Here is a 26,842-nt window from a genome sequence, read left to right as displayed (position 1 = left end):
CCGAACTGTAATAGCATCACACTAACCGTGACAGAAAAGACAACCCCTGCTCATTGCCCTAGTATATTGCTTGAATACTAAGAAATGTTGTTGTAATTTTTTAAAAAAATATCTAGTGTCCAGAATATTTGTGAATTGTTAGGCATTAGGAAACAGTAATCATCAGGGTTTCATTATCCATGCCTGTTACGACTCTTTGTTTAGTTCAATGACTCCCACAAAGCCCCCTCGGGTACCACAGATGTATAGTGTTGGCTTCAAGGGCCCTTATTTTTTTCTGCTTCATTTTAGGGATTCTTGCCTTCTTTAGTAATTAAGATGCTACTTTCTTTTCTTTGCGTGCTTGAACTGCATCAGGATGCACATATGGTTGAACCTATGAGTGTTGTTGGACATTCATCTTCCTTTATCTTAGGGTCAAGTACTGAACTTTACACGCCAACATTCCCAGGAAGTTGATTCTGCAGCAGAAACCAATTTTGTTTTCATCTTCTATCCTCTCAACAGATGTACAATTTATTTTACATTGCCAGCAGTTATCTTCAGTGTCACTTTTGAGGATCACTGTTTCTCTGATGTCATTCCTCTGTTTTGGATTCTTTTAATTTACAAATAATTTTCCATAGCTCCTTCAGCATTAACACATGCTGAACGATTTTATACACCTGGAATTAAGTAACTGTATGTATATTTACTAATTCGGGTGCTTATCCACTTTTTAAAAAAATCTTGGGATTAAGTCAGTTTGGCAAGTGATTCTACCCTGACAGATTATACAATATTTAACAGTTCATTTCACTTATTAGATGAGTAATGGCTTTTGGTTCATTCAGTATTCCATCCTTCCTACATCAAAATTATGGTTTGAAATCAGTTGTTTTCATAACAGCTAGCTGGCTTGTACTGATTTTGTATTATTTTTATGATTATGAGTTTAGTGAATCAGTACTTCTCAGAGAAGTCACAGACCTCTGAAACACTTCTCCAAGCATTAAAGGCCTAGTTCTCATTCAAAATCTTAGATCCAGGTCTAAGACTCCAAAAGCAATACAAATGACTTCTGTCCATCTACTGTGATGGTTGCCTTAAAAACTTATTCAACTTCATGTACATATCCCAGTGTCTTTCAAATGTTGTTGTGTACCTACCTCAACCACTTCCTTGGCAGCTTATTCTACACACTGTATAATACATACCACCTTCTCTATAAAAACTTTCCTCCTCAAGCTCCTATAAAGGCTTTTTCCTTTCACCTTAAACTGATGCCCCGGGTTCTTGGTTCCCCAACTCTGGGAAAAAGACTGAGTACACTGACCCTATCTATACTCATCATGCTTATACATCTCTATAAGATCATCTCTCAGTCTCTGATGTTCAAAGGAAAGAGATCCTAGCCTGTCCAACCTCTCCCTATATTTCAGTCACTTAAGTCCTGGCAACTTCCTTATAAATTTGTTTCTGCACTCTTTCCAATTTAATAACAACTTTCTTATAGCAAGAAGATTAGAATCATACACAATATTCCAAGTGTATCCTCACCAATATCCTGTACAATTGCACCATGGTCTCCCAACTTTTATTCCCAAGGCTTTGAATAAGGAAAGCTAGCCAAAAGCCTTCTCCAACGCCCTGTCTATCTGTGACTCCACTTTCTGGGAATCATATACCTATACTTCAAGCCACCTCTGTTCTACAACACTTCCCATGACCCTATTTTGAAAGTCCAACTTTGATTCGACTTTCCAAAATGCAACACCTTGCACTCGCCTGAACTAAATTACATACATTTGCCATTGCTTGGCCTACTTGCTTGGCTCATAATCCTCTGTAGTTTAATATAATGTTCACGGTCCGCTATACCAACTATTGAAATGTTATCTGCAAACTTACTAACCATAGCTTGTAAGTATATTCTTATCCAGATCATTGATATAGTTGGCAAACAGCAAGGGGCCCGAATTCCAAATTTGAGCCACACTATCCATCATGGGCTTTCAATAATCTTCCACCATCATCTTCTGCCTCCTACCTTCAAGCCAACAATGTATCCAATTAGCTCCCATGTAATCCAGCCTTTCAGAGTAGACTACTACATGGAGCCCTATCAAAAATCTTACTGAATTCCAAGAAGACTATGCCTGTCCTCATTGACTTTCTTGGTCACATCAAAATTCAATCATATTCATGAGGCATGATCTCCCATACACAAAGCTGAACTGACTACCCCTGATCAAATACTGTCTTTCTAGGTGTACACATGGAAGCAGATTTGCCGGTTTGGTAAGTGAAACAGCAGACACTGATTGCAGGTACAGTAACTATTTATTCACAAGCAAGCAATGAAACACTTTACTTGCATGTTAAGTCAAAAAAGCACTCATCCAAGTAACCCAAGCTATAGAAGCTACAACACTGCATTCAATACACATGTTAAATCTGTCCAAGTTGCACAACAAGATTAAACAAGCAATAAACAACTACTTAACTAGGTGGACACCTGAAACGAGGGACCCTTCGCCTATTAACTGTAACACATCTTCCAAATGGTTTCTCCACCACGGCCTGCGGCTCTCAGCCTGGAGTGAGCTCAGAGTAAAAAGAGAGAGACTTGCATACGTGCCTTCATCTTTGTACACCATAGAACCAGAAGACAGTTGCAGACATCGCAGCACATGGCCTGGGCAGAGGAGTTAACCATTGGGAAGGTGACTACATACTGTACCTCAAGGAGGCCATCATTGACCAGCATGGCAAAGGCAACTTTTGGAACAATTTTTAATCAGTGATTAAGTTAACCTTCCATATTACAATATCTTCTCCCTCAGAATCCTCTCCAGTAATTTACCTACCACAGATGTTAAACTTACTGCTCTAAATTCAGGCTTTTCTTAGCAGCCCTCATTAAATAAAGTAACAGCATTTGCTACCCACCAGTCTACTGGCAAATATCTTATGCTGGCAAATCATTTATGCAAATATCTAAGCCATGGCTCCTGCAATTTTTTTCTCCTGCCTCCCATTAGAGCTACCTGTTCAGGCCCTAAAGATTTGTCTACCTTCATACATTTTAAAACATTTTTCACCTTTTCTACAGTAGTGCAGACCATCCACATGACCTTCCCATTTACTTTCCCAAAATCCTAAGACTTCACATGCATTCTTCTTCCTTCAAGTCTTCATCTATGTTAAAAACAGAGGAGAAATACTCATGAAGGACTTCAAACAACTTCTGCAGCACCAAATATAGATGCCCTCTTTGGTCTTCGAGGAACCTTGTTCTCTCTCTAGTTAATATATTTATAACATATCTGAATTCTCCTTGATCTTCCCTATCTTATGTCCCCTTTAGCCCTTCCGATTTCCTTTTTGAGTACACTTCTGCATTCCTTATACTCAAGTATCCCAGTTGTGTGTACCTGATAGATGCCTCCTGGCCCTGCCTTAATATCTCTTTTCAGCCAGGATTACCATCTTTGCCCTAATAGGAACATGTAGACTTCAAGCTCTTACTACTTACCTCACCTTGCCGGAGGTTCCTCCAGATATTCAGTATCTTTATGACATTTGTAGTATAGGTTATAAAAGCTGCTGTATATATCCTGTACTGTATGGGATATACAGTGTACTCTGGGTGTGAAAGATAATATTCCATTAGGCTTTTTGATTACTTTCTGTCCATGATATTTATCTATGTACAGGAATTCCCCCCCCCCCCCCACAATCTCTTTACGGGCCACTGCATCTAGCATTTGGAGAAACACTGCCCTACCCTTTACGTCTAAAGTATGAAACCTTACTGTTGTCCATATAAGATTTTATTTAATGCATTTTTTCACTCAGTCAGGATATTATTAATGGATTTCAATTTGCCAGATTTTTGATAGCAGTGCAGAAGAATACACAATGTGGATTTTTTGGTTGCTCTGCTGCTCTGCTAAACCTCTGAATTACCCAACTTTCTGTTTATTATGTTACTTTCTGGATATTTTCCCAAAGGGTTTCAATTGAACTACATTATGTGTATTTTTCATAATGTGGGTAGGACTGTCTTATGTTTGAAAATAGTAACTTGCTCTCCCTTTTTCCCTTACATTTCCTCCTCTTGTTTATCTTGAGCTGGTCACTGGCTGCTCCAGGCTGTCTAGTATGTGCACAGCTTTCCTTGGATGGGGCTGAGCTGCAGCTTCTGACGTATGTTGAACTGTGGAGCTGTAACTGGTTGGTGACTGTGTTGAGTGACTGCCCCTCATCAGACATACTGAGCTGTGTCTCCAACCTGGAAAGCAGTTCCAGTCGGACAACGCTCCATTTTAGTAGTTTATAACTTATTGAGAGGAAATTTTACAAGAATTCACCTCCATGGGTGTAGGGGATTATGTAAGCATCACAGTTGATGGTGGCCCACCCTGGGGATTCAGACTGCAAGGTGGCAAAGAACACAAACAGCCTTTACAGGTTTCAAAGGTAAGCAGAATCATTTAATCAAGACGTACAATATTCAGTAAAGGCAGAATTATTCCAGAGTAACATTCTCGAGTTAGTGGAAGTAATTTTTGGATTTGTTTACAATGCTTATCCAAGTGTAGCCACAAACTACAATTCTGCACTAGGTTACGATCTGCTTTTGAACTCCACAGTGGATAAAGCATAAATTTCAAAATCCATCTGATAAAGCAACTGATTGCACTTTAAAGCTGAACCCTGATAAAGTCAGTTTTTTCTCCAGGAAGAATTCTGTGTAACAATCAAAGAAGGTTACTTCGAAAGATGAAGATGGAAATAATGTTATCAGCTACAATCTTAAAATAGGTTTCCTATTGCTTTGATTTTAAAAGAGATTTGAACCCGGGGGCTGTTCTTTTTTGCTGTAGGTGAATGAGTATTGAACTCTACACTGGACAACTTCAGGGATCTGCTTTTGATTAAATCTGACCAGTTAAGTAGCATGAAAAGCATTACTGAACATTAATTAACAGCACATTGTTCAGCTTTAGTAGAAAGTACCAGCATTCTTCGGATCAAAGTAGAATTTACTGTATGTTTATCAGCCCATACTTAAACGTTTGTTTAACAACTAAGTCTGTGTTCAAAGTGACAGCAGAATTACTAATTTTAACCTAAAATGCAATGTTTAGCTGATTAAAAAATGCATATTTTTCCTGCAGATCAGACTCAAGTTCTACTATATTACTTAATAAATCATATTTTATAGTATTGTACAGTTAACATTTTTACCAACTGCCTTGGCTTTGCTGTGCTTGTAATGATTTCAATAATGCAAATTGTATGGGTTACTGAAATGTCTAATCAATTATTTGAAAGATACAATCACTGAAATGGAACTTTGCTTGATTTAAATCCAGGGCAATTATTTTACTGCTTTACATGTTTCACTCTGCAGTTTTGAATTAAATTAATTATCAGACACTTGTTTGATAAGACATTTGAATTCAATAAAGTTGATGAAGAGGTCATCAATACTGTTCCTAGGAGACCTGGTTTGATTAGTAATAAAAGACATTGAAGACAGTTACAAAGCTGTATGACTGAGAAAATAACAGTTCTAGAAGTGTGACACCTAGTGGATCTGTTCTGCAGTTGTAGTGCTTGAATCAATATTCCCAAACAGTAAACTAACAAGAAGCCTGAACTTTTAGTAGAACAGTTTAATAACTTCATAGCAAAAAATATGACTATTCATGAAGCTTTCGCTGTATCAGACTGCAAAGCAGGGAAGCAAAAAAAGAAATTAGATATCAAATTTAATATTAGAATATAGTCAGAGCATAGCCCTGAGGTATAGTTAGATTAAAAATTACCCGCCACACATTACCTTGATGAAAGTGTCTCTTAACACCTTGGCATCCTCCAATCTAACAACTTTTTTGACAAATACTTTCTCATGAAAACATAATTTTGCAATCATGTTGAGCATATTCCAAAAATGATTCAGTTGCAAGGGTTAACACATGAAAAGTTATTGCAGTTATTAACAAACGAGAAAATCTGCAGATGCTGGAAATGTGTGTGTTGCAATGATTAACAGATTGTGCAGTTCACAATGTAAATTATGCTTTTTGGTCACATTTAAATACAGTTATCAGAATGTAGAATGCAAGATCCACTAAGAAATATTTCAAAATTCTCAACAGTTAAGCAGGCATCTGTTAAGAGTGCCTGTAATTCTTGTAGGCCTTATAAGGAATGAAGGATTTGTCCATCCCATACAAGGCTGGCAGCTTAAAATTATTTCCGAGAATTTGTTGACAGTTTTCGAGAAATATCTCCCATGATAATTAATGCATAAAGAAAGAGAACTTCCATCATGTTGATTAAAAACTAATAATTAATTAATATTGAGCTGTGCAAAGTACAGCTTACTGCATGTATTTTTAAACATAGTGTAGAAAATTTGATATTTAATTTAAAAATATCTGTCTGCCTCTGTTAAGGAGAAGTTTCTAATCAGTGGGGGGGGGGGGAAGAAATTTATTTTGGCTTGTTTTAGGGAAGGTGTTGCCAGTAATCAAAAGTGTGAGCCTTGTCCAAAAATGAGCCTCCCCTGAGTAATTCTGAGGAGTTTCAAATGCCAGTCACCTAGGCAAAGCCTGTACGCTGAGCCCAGTTTGGATGCTTGCTTCATTTCTTCGTTAAAGGAGTTCAGGAAGTTGTTTGGAATATTGATGGAAGACCAAGAAGAGCAGAAGCACTGCTCCCTCTGCTCCAGTATGGCAAGTTAAACCTGAAGACCCCACACACCCCTCACACAAAGTCTTCTCCCTCCTGCCATCTGGCAAAAGGTACCAAAGCACTCGGGCTCTCACGACCAGACTGTGTAACAGTTTCTTCCCCCGAGACATCAGACTCCTCAATACTCAGAGTCTAGACTGACATCTACATCATTTATTATTAAATTGAAATTTGTCCTCTACTGTGCTTATTGTCTTGTTTATTATTAATTAATTAATTATTGTACTGCCCTGCACTGTTTTGAGCACTTTATGTAGTCCTGTGTAGGTCTGTAGTCTAGTGTAGTCTTTGTATTATTTTACGTAGTCTAGTGCAGCCTTGTGCTGTCTCACATAGTCTAGTGTAGTTTTGTGCTGTTTCATGTAGCACCAGGGTCCTGGAGGAATGTTGTTTCATTTTTACTGTGTACTGTACCAGTAGTTTATGGTCGAAATGACAATAAAAAAGCGACTTGACTTGAAATCCTTCTTTTCATCAGTGGCCTCCAGCAATCCCTTTGTGAGCTGTTGCTCAGGTGTGTCCTTTGCTTACTTCTGGATGGGTTCAAAGGAAGATCCACAAATACGCACTATGTCACACGTTAGCATATCCAGCCTGTCTAGTTAAAGAGAAGGTCAATGAATGCTAAATACTTCTGAGGCCAGTATTAAAATGTTTCTGATTTCCTTTGAACAATAATCTCACCCTCAGCAATGTTATCTTTTTTCTCATGGCCGAGGAATAAATATAAATCCAAAATATCATCAGTGTATGCCTTGATGTAATTAGAAATTTAGTAGACAATCATCTTTTTGAGAATTATTATTACCTGAATGAAGAACTAAAACTACTTCTCCATGCCTATGAAAGTACTCTGTGATCATGTTTGCTGACTTGCTGTTGTTATTTTGACAAGACTTAGAAGGGTTTCTGCTGATTTTCCTGAACATCTACCGTAAAAGATTGAAAAAGCTCTCTGAAAATTCTACCATAGGAAAATTAAAGAGTAATGCAAATCTATCTATTTATGAAATAAGCAAGAAAGTATAATTCAATGTGGCATATATCATCAAGGAGTAAAGAGAAGAATGGCAATCGAGAAGAAAGGCCACCTCCTCTTGTGCCATTTGCAGGCCTGTGAGGATGTCTGCAGTCTTCACTTAGACAACAGACACAAATAGCTTGGCACAGCTGTTTATTATATAAAGCATGATTTTGTTTGTCCTGTCTTCAGATTATTGGATTGCCTTATTTCTTAATATATATCCAGGCTTGACTTTCAGAACATAGAACTGTAGAGCACAGGAACAGGCCCCATGGTCCATGATATCTGCATTGAACACATTGTCAAATTAAATTAAATCCCTTCAGTCAGTACACGATATGCTGTATATTCCCCCATTTCCTGACTATTCATGTTTAACTAAAAACCCCCTAAATATCATTATCATATCTGCTTTCACCACTCCCCCTAGAAAGCATGAGTTGAACCACTATCACCAGCTACAAGCAAAAGATCTCCAACGTTTACTTGCTTCAAGAGCTTGTGGGAACTCCATCCCCAACGTTTACTTGCTTCAAGAGCTTGTGGGAACTCCATTGCACACGTCCGCTAGTGAAACTGTTGTGATAGGAGAAAGAAGAAAGGAGGCAAAACATACAAACATAGAAATCCTACAGCACAACACAGGCCCTTCAGCCCACAAAGTTGTGCCAAACATGTCCTTACCTTAGAAATTACTTGGTTTACCCATTGCCCTCTATTTTTCTAAGCTCCATGTCCCTATCCAAAAGTCTCTTAAAAGACCCTATTGTATCCGCCTCCACCACTGTTGCTGGCAGCCCATTCCATGCACTCAACACTCTCTGAGTAAAAAACTTACCCTTGTCATCTCTCTGTACCTACTTCCCAGCACCTTAAACCTGTGTCCTCTTGTGGCACCCATTTCAGCCCTGGGAAAAAGCCACTGATTATCCACAGGATCAATGCCTCTCATCATTTTATATACCTCTATCAGATCATCTCCCATCTTCCTTCGCTCTGAGGAGAAAAGGCCGAGTTCACTCTACCTATTCTCGTACGGCATGCTCCCCAATCCAGGCAACAACCTTGTAAATCTCCTCTGCACCCTTTCTAACTACATATCTGTCATGTTAACACCAGCATATAAACCACTGCTTAAGCGTGTGAGAGCAGAGAAAAGACAGATAAGGGTCTGGCCAAAAGGAGCAGCCTCAGCACTACAAGACTGTTTTTTGCACACAGACTGGGACATATTCAGACAGCAGCCTCCTATGATGACCATATAGACATTGAGGAGTATGCGGAGGCAGTAATCAGCTACATAGCCAATTGCACGGAGGATGTCACTGTGATGAAAACCTTCACCTCATGTGGTTATAAAAAGCCATGGATGACAACAGAACTGCGTTCAATACTGAAGGCCCGTGACACAGCCTACAGATCTGGGGACAGGAGTTCGCTTCGCTCAGCCAGGTCTGCGATCAGGAAAGCGAAAAGGGCCTACACAGGCAAAATACATGGACACTTCTGTGACACAGGTGACACCAGACGGATGTGGCAGGGAATTAAAGCTCTGACAGACTACAAGATCAGGCAGAAAACTGATGACAGCGACACCACTCTTCCTAACAGGCTTAACAAATTCTTTGCACACTTCGAAGCATCAAGTACTACAGCAAGGGGGAGAGCCAGTCCCTTCTTACCATCTGACCAGCCGGCTCCAATCATTGATTCAGAGCAAACACAGAGGACCCTTGCCAAGGTTAACCCAGGAAAAGTGGGAGGTCCCGACAACATCCCTGGATGTGTGCTCAAGGAATGTGCTGATGTATTAGCAGATGTCCTGACAGACATTTTCAACATCTCCCTTTGTCAAGCCATTGTCCCCAGATGTTTCAAAACCTCCACAATCATCCCTGTAGCAAAGAAATCAGTTGTAGCCTGACTGAATGATTACCGTCCTGTTGCCCTGACCCCCATAGTGATGAAATGTTTTGAATGGCTTGTCAAGCCTCATATCACAGCCAGCCTCCCCTCATCGCTGGATCCTCTACAGTTTGCTTATCATCCAAATCGCTCTACGGAGGACGCAATATCCACCACACTGCACACAGTTCTCTCTCACTTGGACAACAAAGACACTTATGCCAGAATCCTGTACATTGATTTCAGTTCAGCGTTCAATACCATCATCCCGCAGAGACTAGTGGAGAAACTGTCGCTGCTTGGCCTTAACACTGCCATGTGTCGCTGGATTCTGGATTTCTTGACAGAGAGACCACAGTCAGTCCGTGTTGGCAGGAACATCTCTGACTCCATCACACTGAGCACTGGATCCCCACAAGGCTGTGTGTTTAGCCCATTGCTGTTTACACTGCTAACACATGACTGTGCAGCCAGATTCAAGGGGAACCTGATCATTAAATTTGCTGATGATACCACAGTGGTGGGGCTCATCAGCAAAAATAATGAAACAATGTACAGGGAGGAGGTCAAACACCGAGAGAGTTGGTGCAGTGACAACAACTTGATGCTTAATGTCACCAAAACCAAGGAGATGATCGTCGATTTCAGACGGTCTCAGCCTGAGCACACACCCCTCAGCATCAGCGGCTCGTCAGTGGAGAGAGTGGAAACTATCAAGTTCCTTGGGGCGCAGATCTCGAACAATTTCACCTGGTCCAGGAACACCACTGGGATTGTGAAACGGGCCCCAGCAGAGATTGCACTTTCTGAGGAAGCTTTAAAAAGACATCACTCCCCACTAACATCTTAACTACATTCTACAGAGGCATGGTTGAGAGTGTGCTGACTTTTTGCATCACAATCTGGTACTCCAGCTGCAGTGCTGCCGACAAAAAAGCCTTGCAGACGGTGGTTAGGGGAGCAGAGAAGGTTATTGGGGTCTTCCTACCTTCTGTCCAAGAACTCTTTCAGAGTCGATGCCTCGAGAAGACACGGTACATCATTAAAGACCCCATCACACCCTCTCCATGAACTGTTTGTTCTTCTGCCATCAGGTAAACATTACAGGAGCATCAAAACTAAAACCACAAGGCTACTAAACAGTTTCCTCCCACAGGCAGTCAGACTGCTAAATAGCTGCTCTACCTGACTCTGCTTTGGACACTTTTAACTTGCACTGGACACTTATAACTTGTTTTTAACTGACATGTGGCTGTTGTGTTTTACTATTTATTGTTATGTTTATTATTTAGTGTTGCGTTTGTTATGTTATGATTGCTCTGCTACTGGGAAAAGCTGTCTCATTCTGCCCTGCAGAGCTGATGTATGGTTAGAATGACAATAAAGGTTTTGAATCTTGAATCTTCTATGGTTTCCACATCCTTCCTGTAGTGAGGCGACCAGAACTGAACACAGTACTCCAAGTGGGGTCTGACCAGGGTCCTATATAGCTGCAACATTACCTCTCGGCTCCTAAATTCAATTCCACGATTAATGAAGGCCAATACACCATATGCTTTCTTAACCACAGAGTCAACCTGCGGAGCAGCTTTGAGTGTCCTATGGACTCGGACTCCAAGACCCCTCTGATCCTCCACACTGTCAGCAGTCTTACCACTAATACTACATTCTGCCATCATATTTGAGAATATTTCTGCACACCATTTTGTGAGGTTAATAAACTGAAATTTATTACAACTATAGGTCAAAGAGACCATGAGAAATCACTAGAGAATTTCAGAAGCACACCAAGGGAAGAAATATCTGATGCCCTCTTCCTCCTACTTTTTGATAAACTTCCTAGGCAGAGTGAACAGGAAGATGAACCTCAAAACTGCAATTTATCAGAGTAAAACTTTTAGCCAGTTTTTAATCAAGCCTGATTATCAGGGCATGTACTGCTTGCAGAGAGATGCATGGTGTGCATTAAGCGCTAATCCAATAGACTAAAAAAAAGGCAGTGACAAAGGCCTAAGAGGAATCAGCACTCTGTAAATGTAGACACTATAATCTCAGCAGAATTTCAAGAGCCATTAAATGAGTGAGTTGAGAGAGAAGGAGCTAGGAGAGAGTGTATTCCGAGACAGAATAACCATTACTTAATTTGACAAAATGGTGAAGTAATTTCTTCAGCTTAATCTCTGCAGTGCCAAAACTTTAGTAGTCTTCTACAAAAAAAAACAAAGGCTCTTGCCTGGTTCTTCACTTAGTCTGACACTTAATGTTTGTGTTCTGTGTAACTATAAAGCATTAGTCCTTATTGTGATAGAGAATATATATGTTTTAGTTTATATGTATGAGGCATATGTGTTAATTTGATTTAAAATGCTTTTAGTTCTCTGCTTCTGTAAGCAAGCTTGTTGTTCTGTAGCTGTGATAGCCTCATCATGTAACAGGAAGCATTGCAGTTGTATTGGCTTATTCAGAGGCACATAAATGCATTTTTTTCTCTTTTCTTAGTGATTTTGTTTAGAAAACACGTAGTTCAACCAGTTCCCTGATGGATGCAACAATTTATTGGAGTAGGCTGTGGAATATCCTGCTTATCAGACCTGCCACTCTTGGTTCAAATCTACACTCTTTACTGAAATAAAGAGCTGACCCCAACATTCAACAGGCACCTAGCAGGGCAGAGTGAGGAGGTCTCAGGATTGTTAATCTGATGCCCTGCTCCTACAATGACCTGAAAAAACAACAAAACAAAAATACGTGTGCTCACACAGTAAAATCATGAATAATAAAAAGTCCAAATAAAGTAAAATAAATTATAATAGAGTGGAATCAAATTGAATAGACAGAGGAAGAAGTGATGGATGTCAGGTTAATAAATGAGAACCCTGCAAAGTACAGGAAAGATAGAGATGAAGAAAAATTTAGAGGCCAAAGGAGGGGAGGGGCAAGTGAGGGTTGGGGCTGGTGGTGGAGGAGAGAGATTAGAAAAGGCTGTTGGCAAATAATAAAGGGAATTCAAAAATATTCCTTGACTATGTAAACAGGCAAAATATTGAAGGGCTAGAAGTAAGACTGGAGACCAATATAAGTTTATCTGTGGAGATAGTAGGTACTGAATGAGGAAGAAGGTGCTGCTGGAACCAGGAAAGGAAAATATATTTGATATACTGGTTTGGCTAGCAGCTGATAAAGAGGAATTACTGGAAAAACTCTTCGTACTTAAAATGGATAAATCATTTGGTGTCGATCTAATACATCCTATGTTGTGGGAGAGGGGAGGGAATTCTTGAGGCTCAAGTTATAGTCTTCCAAATATCAATAGCCGTCATTGACAATATTATGTTACAAACATTCTTTTTCTAGAAAGAATAATCTGGCACAGAATTAGCAATCACATGGACAGCTGTGGACTGACAAAAAAGCCAGTATTAATTTGTTAAAGGAAAATTGCATCTAACTTGTCTCTCACCAAGGGGACATAGACAGAATTTTTAATAGGTAGCTGATGAGAATCAATGCAGAGAAATGTGAAATGTTACATTGTGCTAGATAAAACGAGAAAAGACAATCGAGATTAGAGGGAACAATTCTTCAAGGGGTACAAATGCACAGAGAGCAGGGTGTGTCGAACTTTGAGCATGGCAGAGTAGGAACAAGTGGTTTTAAAAACACATGGATCCTGGGTTTTAGATCTAAAGTTATATATAGTCCAAAAATAAACTTTTCTAAACTATGGTTATGCCACAAATAGTCCAGTTCCGAGGGCCACATTTTAGAAAAGATGCTCAGGCTTTGGAGAGGTTGCAAACGAACCATTAAAATAACTCTGGAGTTGAATAATTTATTCATGTGGATAAGCTAGAGAATCTGAGGTTGTTCTCCTTGGACATAGGAGGTTGTAAAGAAATCCAACAGAGATATTCTAAAACAGAAAGGCAGTGGACAGAGAGAAATCCTTCCCACAGCCAATAGGGGTCACAGAATGAAAGCGATTAGCAAAAGTATAAATGACAAGGGGAATCATTTTAGGTAGTTGATGTCTGGAATGTAATGGCAAGAGTATTAATAGAGGCAGATTCAGTTGCAATATCCAAAGGGAAGAAGTTAAGTAAATGAGTGGTAGGAGTTTGTAAGGCTATAGGGAATGGATAGGGGAATGACAGTAGCTGAATTCCTCTTCCTTCTAGTTGATATGGACTATATTAGCTGAATGGTAATTTACTATCATAACTGTGAACTGAGTCTCTACTTTACTTTTCTATTGTGTTGGCAATCCCTTTTACCTACCGCTGCCTGTAAGGAGTTTATAGGTCCTCCCTGTGGAATGTGTGAGTTTCCTCTGGGTGCTCAGGTTTCCTCCCACAGTCCAAAGACGTACTAGTTGGTAGGTTAATTGGTCATTGTAAAGTTTCCTGTGACTAGGCATGGATTAAATCAGAGGTTGTTGGGCGATGTGGCTCAAAGTGTCAGAAGGGCCTATTCCGCAATGTATCTCAATGAATGAATAAATAAATAAATAAACAATCGAGGATGCTGTCGCTTCATAAAAGGGGAGGGCTTGGGGGAGGATGCAGAATGTATCTATCTACCTTTAGCAGCATGTGCTAAAGGTAATGCAGTCATTATGGGAGATTTCAACATGCAGGTGAACTGGGAGAATCAGGTAGGTGCTGGACCCCAGGATAGGGAGTTTGTGGAGTGTCTAAGGGATGTATTTTTGGAACAGCTTGTGCTTGAGCCAACCAGGAACAAGGCTATTTTGGACTTGGTGATATGTAATGAACAGGAATTGATAAGTGATCTTGAAGTAAAGGAGCCATTAGGAAGTAGTGATCATAACATGATAAGTTTTTATCTACAATTTGAGAGGGATAAGGGCAGATCAGAGGTGTCAGTGTTGCAATTAAATAAAGGAGACTACGGAGCCATGAGGGAAGAGCTGGCCAAAGTTAAATGGGCGGATGCCCTGGCAGGAAAGACAGTGGATCAGCAGTGGCAGATATTCTTGGGCATAACACAAAAGATGCAAAAGCAGTTCATTCCAATGAGAAGGAAGGATTCAAAGAGGGGGAAGGGGCCACAGTGGTTGACAAAGGAAGTCAGAGATTGTATAGCATTAAAGAAAAAGAAGTATGACAGGGCTAAGATGAGTGGGAATACAGATGATTGGGAAAGTTTTAAGGAACAGCAGATCTTAACTAAAAAAGCAATACGGAGAGAAAAAATCAGGTATGAGCTCAGTCTAGCCAGGAATATAAAAGGGGATAGCAAAAGCTTTTTTAGCTATGTGAAGAGAAAGAAGATAGTTAAGAACAATGTTGGCCCCTTGAAGAATGAATTGGGAGAAATTGTTATGGGAAACAGGGAAATGGCAACAGAATTTAATGCGTACTTTAGATCTGTCTTCACCAGGGAGGACACAAGTAATCTCCCAGATGTATGGATGGGCCAGGGTCATAAGATATCAGAGGAATTGAAACAGATTGACATTAGGAAAGAAATTGTGATGAGTAGACTGATAGGACTGAAGGCTAATAAATCCCTGGGTCCAGATGGTCTGCAACCGAGGGTTCTAAAAGAGGTGGCTCAGGAAATTGCGGATGCATTGGTAATCATTTTCCAATGTTCCTTAGATTTAGGATCAGTTCCTGAAGATTGGAGAGTGGCTAATGTTATCCCACTTTTCAAGAAGGGAGGGAAGGAGAAAACGGACAAAATAGAGGCATATCTTGATGGCAGTAATAGGATTAGGCCGAGCCAGCATCGATTTACCAAGGGCAAATCATGCTTGACTAATCTGTTGGAGTTTTTTGAGGGTGTAACAAGGATGTTAGACGAGGGTAAGCCAGTGGATGTAGTATACCTAGATTTTCAGAAGGCATTTGATAAGGTGCCACATAGGAGATTGGTGAGTAAAATCAGAGCTCATGGCATTGGGGGCAGGGTTTCAACATGGATAGAAAACTGGTTGGCAGATAGAAAGCAAAGGGTAGCAGTGAATGGGTGTTTCTCGGACTGGCTGGAGGTGACTAGTGGGGTACCACAGGGCTCTGTATTGGGACCACAGCTCTTTACGATTTATGTCAACGATTTAGATGAGTGCATTGAAAACTATATCAGCAAGTTTGCTGACGATACTAAACCGGGTGGCAGTGTGACATGTGAAGAGGACTTTAGGAGAATACAGGGAGACTTGGATAGGCTGGGTGAGTGGGCAGATACTTGGCAGATGTCATTCAATGTGAATAAATGTGAAGTTATACACTTTGGAAGCAGGAACAAGATGGCAGAGTATTGTCTGAATGGTGTAGAGTTAGGTAAGGGAGAAATGCAAAGAGACCTAGGAGTCCTAGTTCATCAGTCAATGAAGGTGAATGAGCAAGTGCAACAGGCAGTGAAGAGGGCAAATGGAATGTTGGCCTTTACTACAAGGGGAATTGAGTACAAGAGCAAGGATGCCCTTTTGCATTTGTACAGGGCCCTGGTGAGACCACACCTGGAATATTGTGTACAGTTTTGGTCTCCAGGTTTAAGGAAGGACATTCTGGCAATTGAGGAAGTGCAGCGTAGATTCACTAGGTTGATTCCTGGAATGGCAGGGCTGTCTTATGCAGAGAGATTGGAGAGATTGGGCTTGTACACACTGGAATTGAGGAGATTGAGAGGGGATCTGATTGAAACGTTTAAGAATATTAAAGGATTTGATAGGATTGAGGCAGGAAATATGTTCCAGATGTTGGGAGAGTCCAGTACCAGAGGGCATGGATTGAGAATAAGAGGTCAGTTATTTAAAACAGAATTGAGGAAAAACTTCTTCTCCCAGAGAGTTGTGGAGGTGTGGAATGCACTGCCTCGGAAGACGGTGGAGGCCAATTCTCTGGATGCTTTCAAGAAGGAGGTAGATAGATATCTGATGGATAGGGGAATCAAGGGATATGGGGACAAGGCAGGGACTGGGTATTGATAGTGAATGATCAGCCATAATCTCAGAATGGCGGTGCAGACTCGAGGGGCCGAATGGTCTATTTCTGCACCTATTGTCTATAAGTCTATAACCCTTCCTTCAGCACCTTAGTGTTCACTGGTGATTTCAGTGATGAGCGGTTGTGAGTCCCAGCTGTTTTGTTTGTACAGTGTGACGGGAGGTATTATTGATATATTTAGTTTGACAATGGTGTCACTGACACAAAGATCTCTCACAAAGCCATTAAACCAGATCCGTGGAGAAATTAATGAGTGTTGTGACGTTACTATTTAATTTTATAAAGCTTAAATTCCATTAAACTCTCAATTTAATCCTGCTCACGGGGTAAGGACAGAAACAGAAAAGAGATAAGTTGATATAATTCATGATCCATCTTTGCCAAGATATTTGAACTCTTTTTGAACTGCAATGTGCACTGTCAATGTACAATATCACTTTCGAACGTCTTCCAATTGACAGAGCTAGCATTTTCATCCAAATATCCTGAAACATATCAGACTAACAAAAAGGGGGTTAAACTGATTTTGCCAGTAACAAATCACCAACAGTAACCCACTTTACACTCTGCCCAATTTTTGTTCATCAGCTTTAGTGGAAAGGAAAGTTAGCTGTAAGGATTTCAGGAGTTTGTATTTGCCAAAAAGCTGGTTTTGTTCAGGTGGAGATCCATTTCACCCTCATAGGCTGGGATAATTAGCATTGCATTTTTACTAATTTCCGTGTTTTGAAGTATTGTAGCATTTCATTTCAGTGCCTAAGTTTTCACAAGCTGTATAGGCATAAACAAATTATTTTAACTTATTCCAGTGTTACCTGTATACCTTGGACTTCAGATATATCATTGAGTTATGTCATCTGCAGAGATTCTCTGATGACTCAGCAATAGTTGGGTGTATAAAGGGAGGATGGGAGGATGAATACAGGGTCCTGGTGAAGCTGAATCATCTGCAGTCCATCATCAGAAAGACAAAGGAGATGGTGATGGAAGACTCAGCCTGCACTGCTCCCTGTTACTATTGATGGTGAGGATGTGGATGCAGTGAGGACCTACAAGTAGCTGGGGGTGCACCTGTATGACAGACTTGAGTGGAGCACCAACACAGAGGCTGTGTACAAGAAGGGCCAGAGTTTCCTCTACTTCTTGAGGAGACTGGGGTCCTTTGGAGTATGCAGCCCTCTCCTTCACATCTTCCACCACTCTATTGTCACCAGTACAACCTTGTATGCAATGATGTGCTGGGTCAATGGGATCAACACGGGTGATGCCAACAGGCTCAATAAACTGATTAGAAAGGCTGTCTCTGTTTTAGGAGTCAAACTGGACACACTGCAGGCTGTGGTAGAACAAAGGACCTAAAGGACCCTAGCAATTCTAGACAATGTTTCTCATCCTTTGCGTGCCTCCTTAGCTGAACAGAGGAGCACTTTTAGTAATAGACTAAGACAACTGTACTACTCCAAAGAGTGCCATATGAGTCATTCTTACCCTTGGCCATTAGGCTCTATGAGTCAGCCTGTAGCCAGCGAAGTGATGACCCCTCCTGGTAGACTGTTTGAGGTAAATTATTTTTTATTCTTTCTTACTTCTCTTCTAACATCTGTATATCTGTACACTTGTAATGCTACTATGACAGTGTTATTTCCTTTGGGATCAATAAAGTATCTATCTCACTTTCTATCCTGTGTTTTCCACTCACTTTTTGCCATTTGCATGAGTTATTCTTTTTATATGCATTGGGCGGTTTGATGTTTTTCTTTTAACAGATTCCATGGTTTTTCCTTGTTTCATAGTTGTCTGTGGGAAGACAAATCTCAGAGTTGTATACTGCATACATATATTGATAATAAATGTACTTTAAATCTTTGAATCCTATGTCCTCTGGTGTTTGACAACCAAGAATGGGGAACAGTTTCCTTTTATTAATCCTGTCAGTGCTCTTCATAACTCTGTACACACCAATCATTACAAAGAAAACACATTGAACCTTATGAGGCTCTTTTTAATAGATGAACTGCTTCATCCTAGTGACCTTCCTAGAGTCTGTGTCCAGATTTACACACATAACTCCTGCATTGGTCTAACTTGTGTTTTTTCAAAGCACCCTGCTCTTATGTTCTTGCACCCCCCCCCCATTAATAAAGGCTAGCATTGCATATGTTTTCTGCACAAGTTTATCTACTTTCAAAATTCTAACAGCAAGTCACTTTTTCCCTCACTTATATCATCCTCCTACAGCAGGATGGCAGTTTCATTTTATCATGGGAGCATATATAAGCAGTAACAGATATTAGGTGGAAAATAATGAGTGCCAGAAGGGAACAGAACATTACTGTATGAGTGTGGGAAAGAAATATAGTACCTTAATCCAGCATGCTTGGAAAAAAATAGATTAACAAAGGCAGCAAATGCTCACGGGGATATTGATGTCTAAATAAAGTAAAACATCTTGTAAAGGCTTTTCCCGTTCAGTGAGGTCCTTATATTTCCATATTCTGCAGATAAATATCTTGGAGAATACAGAATTAGAACATAGTTAAGTTCAGAGCAGAGTAGTAAAACAGATAGCTCCGTCGAGTGGGATAGTTGATGGCTACAAATCCAATATAGGGGAAGTCAAGTCCTTGATTGCGTTAGGCCTAAAATTGCTCCATGGCAGTTCATTTCTGATGTTAATAGAGTGAAAGGGCAGTAAAGACAATTGCAAGTTTATAGCACAGAGTTGTCTAGTTTTCCTGTGTAACGTCTTGCTGAAACTGACAATGTTCCAATTGATATCTGCAAGTTGTTACAGCTGTTAGCAATTCACCAGCTGGAGTGATCTCTGTGATCAGCCTTTAGAGGGACATTGAACAATGCAAGAAAATTCTTCCAGTAACAGGAGAGTGAATGAAGTGATTTCACAATGATGACAAGGGGGTGGGGTGGTGCTTCCAAGGGATCATAAATAAAGAACAGAAAACATATTCTTGCTGCAAGCGACCTTCTTAGATTGCGGTCAGGCACTCCTGGCAGAAAGTTGCCAGAGGATGTCTCTATATGAACTCTTACTATGATTCTAATAAATCAATATCTGCACTTGAATAAGACTGTAATTGTTGAAAGTGCCTCCAGTAAGCTGAAGGAAAAGTAATGTTCTTTTTTCCTTGACAGTAGAATTTGAGTAACCTCCCAACAGTACACTGAGTGGGAACTTGTGAGAGGTGTCAGAAATCAACACTTGTGGCACCTTTAAATGACTGAGAAAAGGAAGCTGAGAGTGACCAGAATCCAGACCTCTATCAGTTGCTCACATGCAAAGTTGCAATTGAGCTGTTGAAGGAAAGGCAACAGATGCTTTTTGGAAATACTTAAATAGCATTATTTCAAGGGAAACTGGGTCTGTGAAACCTGATTGCTTTATACATAAATAAAAATACATTATTTTCAGATCAATGGGCAAGAAACTCTCTGCAAATTAATTTTACTATTTGCACTGTTACTGCACCTTAGAGAGGTGCTAGGGAGGGCAACAATAATGAAAGCAACCTCACAGATGAAGAGACATATTTTGTGATGGGTGCTTTCAAGTCAACCTAGTAACATTTTCTAGAATTGTGTGAACACATCACTAGCTCCAGCTCTTTGGAATAACTTCAGATCCTAATGTGATTGGTAGAAAGAACAGTCATCTTTGCTCACCTGCTGAAGGTACAGGCAAGTTTGTACTTGGTAGAAACATTTAAAGTTAAGCAAGCCAGTGCAATTATCCCTTTTTAAGTGTAGTGGCAGAACTCCTTACTTAAGTGATTCCAAACTGGATTGTGGAATTAAACCATCCTACATAGTCATGCAAATTACGTAGAGTTTGGACATTTGTTGAAAACCTTAACAATTCATTAGATAGGAAATGTTTTAAGGTACCTGAAAGATGTGACATCAGTGAAAGTTATTTTGTGCTGTCACTGCTGAACTGTGAAACAGGACAAGGAATAGTCCAACACAGGTACAGGCCCTTCGGCTCACAATGTTTGTGCCGACTATGATGTTTACACATGGCCCATTGTCCTTTACACCTCAAACCTATTGCCCATTAATTTTGACATTTCCATTCAGGGAAAATGATCCTGGCTGTCTATTCGATTGATGCCTCTCATACCTTTATATCTATACTTTATCAGATCAGCCCTTAATCTTCAAAGCTTTAACCAAAGCAATTCAAGTTTGTTTAGCCTTTCATTATTAATAATCTCCAATCCAGGCAACTTCCTGGTGAACCTCTTCTGTGCCCTTTCCAAAGCTTGCACATTTTTCCTGTGATGTGGTCACCAGAATCGGTGACAATACTCCCATTTTTTTCTAACCAAAATGTTTTTACAGCTGCAACATGACTTACCAACATTTATACTCAATGCCTCAACTTGGGAAGGCCTTCCTTACCACCCTATACTCTTGTGTTGACACTTCCAGGGAATTGCAGCTTATACCTCAAAATTCTTCGATACATCAATGCTTTTGAAGGTCCTGTCATTTACTGCATGCTTCCCCTTGCATTTAACTTTCCAAAATGCACCATCTCATACTTGACCAAATTAAATACCATCAGTTGTTTCTCCATTCATATTTCCAACTGTTCCATATCCTGCTGTGTCTTTTGGCAATGTTTTTTGATTATTTACAACTCTGCCAATTTTTGTGGCTTCACATTATACTTAGAATTTTTTATTTCTTACATCCATCTCACAACATGTGGGAGTAAAAATCTTTATGTTGCATCTCTTGTCACTATGTACAAGCAACAAGGAAAGGTAATGTGGGAGGCTATTGCCCAAACACTAAGATTGTCTACATAATTGTTTTGTATACATGCATGTACAATCAGATTCACAATCAGATCAATGTGTATTGATAAATCCGATGGCCTGGTGACAGAAGCTGTCCTGGAATCTGTTGGTCCTGGCCTTAATACTGCAGAACTTTGCCAGATGGAAGCAGCTGAAAGTTTGTGGTTGGGGTGGCTGGAGTCCCTGATGATCCTCTGGGCCCTTTTTACAGAGCTGGAGCTGGATACATCCTGGATAGAGGAAAGTTCACATCCACAGATGTGCTGGGCTGTCCACACCTCTCTCTGTAGTGCCCCGTGATTGAGGGCAGTAGAGTTCCCGTACCAGCTAGTCAGGATGCTCTCGATGGTGCCCCTGTACAAAGTCCTGAGTATTGGGGATTCATGCCAAAATCCTTCAGCCATCTGAAGTGAAAGATGTGCTGTTGTGCTTTTTACACCACACTGCCAGTACGTACAGTCTAGGTGAGATTTGGGTTAAGCGTATGACAAGGAACTTGAAACTACCACTGCCTCAACTACAGTCCCATTGATGTCAATAGGGGCTAACCTGTCGCCATTCCTCCTGTAATCCATGATCAACTCCTTCGTTTTTTTGACATTGGGGGAGAGATTGTTTTTGGCACCACTGTGACAGGGCATTGACTTCTCTGTAGGCTGTCTTATCATTGTCGGAAATGAGCCCATCAGTGTCATGTCATCTGCAAGTTTGATCAGCAGATTGGAGCTGTGTGTGGCACACAGTCGTGGCTGTATAGGGAGTACGGGGGAGGGGGGGGGGGCTCAGGACACAACCCCGAGCTCATCGTTACCAGCTGCTGGCGACCCGACAGGAAGTCCAAGATCCAGCTGCTCAAGGCGGGGTGCAGGTCTAGGTCTCTAAGCTTCTTGTTGAGCCTGGAACCTGGATGCATCATTGGGACTTAGCTATCAGACCCAGAGACAATCTACCACTCTCAATGCATAAGGCATGCTCATAATATCATTAAAGACCATCCTACCCCATACAGTGCCTATTCGACCTCCTGCCATTTGACACAGAAAGATCTTAGCCAAGACAGTTAGAGAAAACAATAACGTCTTCCCAAGGGCTGTTGAGCTACACACAGACTTGCCAATGGCCTTTAAGTGTTATGGACCATTGAAGCCACTTGTTACATGTAAATATGGGAATACAACATACATTGTAAATATCTGTTATGCATGGGCTAGAATAGCACCACAACCTCATTGTCTCAATCAATATTAACAATGTTCTATATATCACAAAGAACAAAGTTCCCAGTTGTTTCTTCCAAAGCAATGGAGGCTGAGGGGTAGTCTTAACTTCAAGTCAGTCTAACAACTAATATCTTAAGAAATCTTCCCCGTCTTCTTATGCCTGCAGACGTCAAATTAAGTAGTAATTTTCATAGTAGTAATTTGTTGTAGGTATAGATTTATCACATATCTGATACATAAATAAGAGCATTGTTGTTAGATTCAAACTTGCTGATTACATGCTTTTGTCTGCATACATTGCATATAAACAGTATTTTCTGTTACATACTTTATACTCACAACTTTCATTTACACACAATCAAAGGGAGCCTAGCCAAGCTTGTGTTTAGCATGTGACCAAGATCCTTGAGCAGCCATGTTTACGTTCAAGATCTTTGGCAGGTGCTGAAGATCAAACATATATCTTTGCAGCACAAAATGATATTAAACAAGAGCTTGTTAAAGAAATAAACATACATCAGGTCCAATATTGAAGGAGATTTTAGCAAAAAGACCTGGGCTCATGTTTTAAGTGGGGTGGGGCTCTCTGAGTGTGCTTCTTGTGGAGAATCCTATGCTGAGGTGATGATGGTTTCTGCCCCAAGAAAATAAATTGTATGTTTTTGATTTGGTTCACTCACAGGCATGATTTTCCACACATCTTTTTTTTGCCCCTGCTTCCAGTTGGCCATCTCTTTTGTTACTAACTAGGAACATAATCCAGTTGCACAATATCCATTTTCCAAGCTCTGAAGGGGGATGGGAAAAAGAAAAAACGCAGCTGTAACAACAGTCATATTACACCGCAGCATTTTGTGGCACACTCACTTAGGAGTGGTATGATTTTTTGGTTACTATCTTTATCACTTCCTCCCTCTGCACTGTTAGATCCCTGACTTTGTATGTAGTGTACATGGCCTTGCACATATGGTGCATACTGCAAACATGCTATACACTACTCTCAAAAATAGCTGCCTCTTTCATTCCATCTCAGACAATGACAGACTACCCCAGCAGCTATAATCATGGTTATTTTCAAGCATTAGCCAAAAACAGTGTAGGTATTTTGGCCACCCTATTTTTTGGCTTCATAAAATATCTTGAAACATTTTCAATACAACCTCGATTTCTAACCTAAATGTGTGACTGCACATATAGGTAAGTGGATACATTCTTTTCTCAGCACTTTTGACTCCCCCCACCACCACCACCACCTTCTTCCCTACACCTCATCAGGAGAAACTGAATCAAGCTAATGTTTCCCAAACTGCAGCCATAATATTTGTGGTACTCCAATAAATTCATCCACAACCGACAATTCTGAAGCTAGTCAGTAACCAAAGCAGACATTGTTGGCAATATCTAGCAGATGCCTCAGTGCAGTTAAAGAGAAATCAGGTTTATGTTCCACAAAGAGATGCTTTAACTGAAACTGGATGGTGCTCAGACCTTTTAACGGACCAAAAAAACTAAAGCGAGGAGAGAGCAACAGCAGAGAGAGGTCATAGTTTAAATATACCATAGAGGAACCTGGGGGGTTTATGGTCTGTGAGTAGATTTAGCCGTCTGAAAACTTGCATTCTAACTGTCTTGTTTAAAATTCAGCCAAACTTTAGTTAAATCATATTACAAACAGCAAGATGAGTTCAGGGAATGGTCATGATCATTTCCTTAAATTAACAACTAACACTGATTGACAGAATCATCCTGAATATTAAAGTATGTTTGATTGACATTTATTTACCAGCTGTTTCAATGGTTTTGTTAACCTGTGGATTTAATGCTTGAGAGAAAAACAAAGAAACATTACATGAACAGTTTCTCCATTTATTCATGCCTCCAAACATACTTATGTCAAGTCTTATTGATTTATTTATTGAGATAGACAGTGCCCAGCATTCCCCTGAATTTTAATCCTATCCTAATTACAGGATGTTTTACAATTAGCCTGGTAGGTCTTTGGGCTGTGGGAGGAAACCAGAGCACCAGGAAGAAACCTACATGGTCACAGGCAGAACATACAAACTCATACAAGCAGTGGTGGGAATTGAACCAGGGTCGGCTGTACTGTAAAGCATTGTGCTAACCACTATGCTACTGTGCCACCCTTCTAGTCTATTCAAATCCTCCATGTCTTAGAGTCGGAGCCATACAGATCCTTAGACCAACGAGGACCACACTGGCCATCAAGAACCCATTTATGCTAATGTTGAATTGTTTATTCTCCCCATATTCCACTCAACATCACTCACCTAGTTCCGATTCTATTCTGATTCTCCCCTGCCAGTAGGATATCATGTATTCTGGTGCTCCTGGACACGGTCATGAAAGTTGTTGTTTTGCAGCAGCAGTACAGAACAAGACATGAAAATAAATAAATAATACAAGAGGATTAAACATGTATTTCTCAACCATTTCCCAATCTTTACTTTTTGATCCAATTTTACCTGATTATGTCATTATCTAAAATGTCTTGTGATATTTATCTATTTATTCATTGTTGCCACACCTTGAATTATTTTCTCAATATTTTCTGAAATCACTCATCATTTTTATTTGATTATATTGACGTTATTTTTTTTATATAGGAGCATTTCTCATGTAAAACCTAAACCCAGAAATAGTAGTGCAGTTCAGTTTCACAAAATGTTGGTGTTAGATAATAGCTGCCCTTTGTCTTTTGCTTTTGAAGTTCAGTTTATTTCAAGTCAATTGAAGCAGTTTTATATTCACTCTATTTAAGTTTTCTGAATATTCACGCTATTTTCTGAGGAAAACCTAGGAGGATGTTGTATTATCAGAGGTGGCATCTTCTATTTCAGACATTAAATGGAGAATCTCTCAGATAGACATAATGAAGGGTCTCAGCCCAAAATGTCAACTGTTTACTTTTTTTACCTAGATCCTGCCTGGCCTGCTGAGTTGTGTGAGTTGCTTGGATTTCCAGTAATTGCAGAATTTCTCATCTTAGGTAGATATGACTGGGCCCATAGTAAGATTTCAAACATGAGTGAAATCTTCTTAACGCTTGAGCCAATACGTTACTTTAAAGCAACATCATGATATGAAAAGTTTGTAGGAGTTTGTGATGCACAAATTAACTGCTACAAAGTGTGCACCATGATTATTTTTCAAAACTGTTTTGTTGGCTGTAAAGTAGTTCCGAGCATTTTGAGGTTGTGGAAAGTGGTCTGAAGGTGTGAGTGGTTTTTACAGTGATTCATATCATAGTAGTTACATATTGTGCATATTTTTAAATGAAAGGTTAAATAAATTTAATCACATAGGAAAGAAACTTCCTAAAAATAAAACACAAGTAATTTTTGGACTATGCTCCTACCATATAAATCTCAATCATTTCCTGCAAAGGGACACCAATATCGATTTTATCTTCTCCTGACAGAAAGACTACTGTCAAATATGAAATCCAATTTTGAGATAAGAGAGAACAGTTGATTGTGATATATTGGATGTACAGTTGACTGGAAAATACACCTTTGTATCACATAATCCCATCAGATTTTATGTTTACTATCTATTTTATCTCTATATTCCTTCTCAATCATTGGCTAAAATCTAGATGAACCAAGTTAAAGAACAAACACTTTAAGAAAATAAACAATTCCAGTGCAATGGAGTCAAAACCTGAAAACCTGAAATTTGTGTACTGAAAGCTGACAGAGAATACACTGAGATAATCTATGCATACTTACACTATTACTGTGACATTATGCTTTCTGTTTCGCTTGCAGGCAGAACAAACTTCTGCAGATGTATTTATTAAGTAATATGGTTCACTGGTGCTGTTTAGTTTCACTCTGTGGTGAGCATTTATAGACTTGAGTATAAGAGTAAATTTACTTCAGCAGCAGAAAATGACTCCTTTAATGGAAGTTGCTCGTAACTGCATGTTTCTCCATTGCTTGCTGCAAACTATGAATTATAATTTTTGTGACTCACGTGAAGAGGGGCAAAACAATGGTGTAAAACAACACTTTACAGTGTGCTTTATAATCCAAAGATTAGCAATTAAAACTTTCCTTAATGCATTGAGTGAAGTAAGTTTAGTATTATCATGCATATTGAACAGCTACCTGCAATTGCCTG

The 26,842-nt window shown here is 39.8% G+C and overlaps 1 protein-coding gene across 5 annotated transcripts in view; it reads left to right on the top strand.

Moving 5' to 3' along the window:
* Positions 1-4,282: 4,282 nt before the first annotated feature.
* The window catches only part of LOC132404556 (synaptopodin-2-like), a 132,916-nt gene continuing 110,356 nt past the window's right edge, over positions 4,283-26,842 (top strand). For all 5 annotated transcript variants that reach the window (XM_059988766.1, XM_059988765.1, XM_059988764.1 and 2 more), the window contains exon 1: positions 4,283-4,464. In XM_059988766.1, the coding sequence (XP_059844749.1) occupies positions 4,360-4,464 (105 nt within the window). In that variant the 5' untranslated portion in view covers positions 4,283-4,359. The remainder of the gene's footprint in view (positions 4,465-26,842) is intronic.

The sequence above is a fragment of the Hypanus sabinus genome, chromosome 14, assembly GCF_030144855.1.
Source record: "Hypanus sabinus isolate sHypSab1 chromosome 14, sHypSab1.hap1, whole genome shotgun sequence".
In the NCBI taxonomy this organism is placed as follows: domain Eukaryota; kingdom Metazoa; phylum Chordata; class Chondrichthyes; order Myliobatiformes; family Dasyatidae; genus Hypanus; species Hypanus sabinus.
The sequence above is the reverse complement of the archived record's forward strand: the minus strand, read 5'-3'. Positions and strand labels throughout refer to the sequence as shown.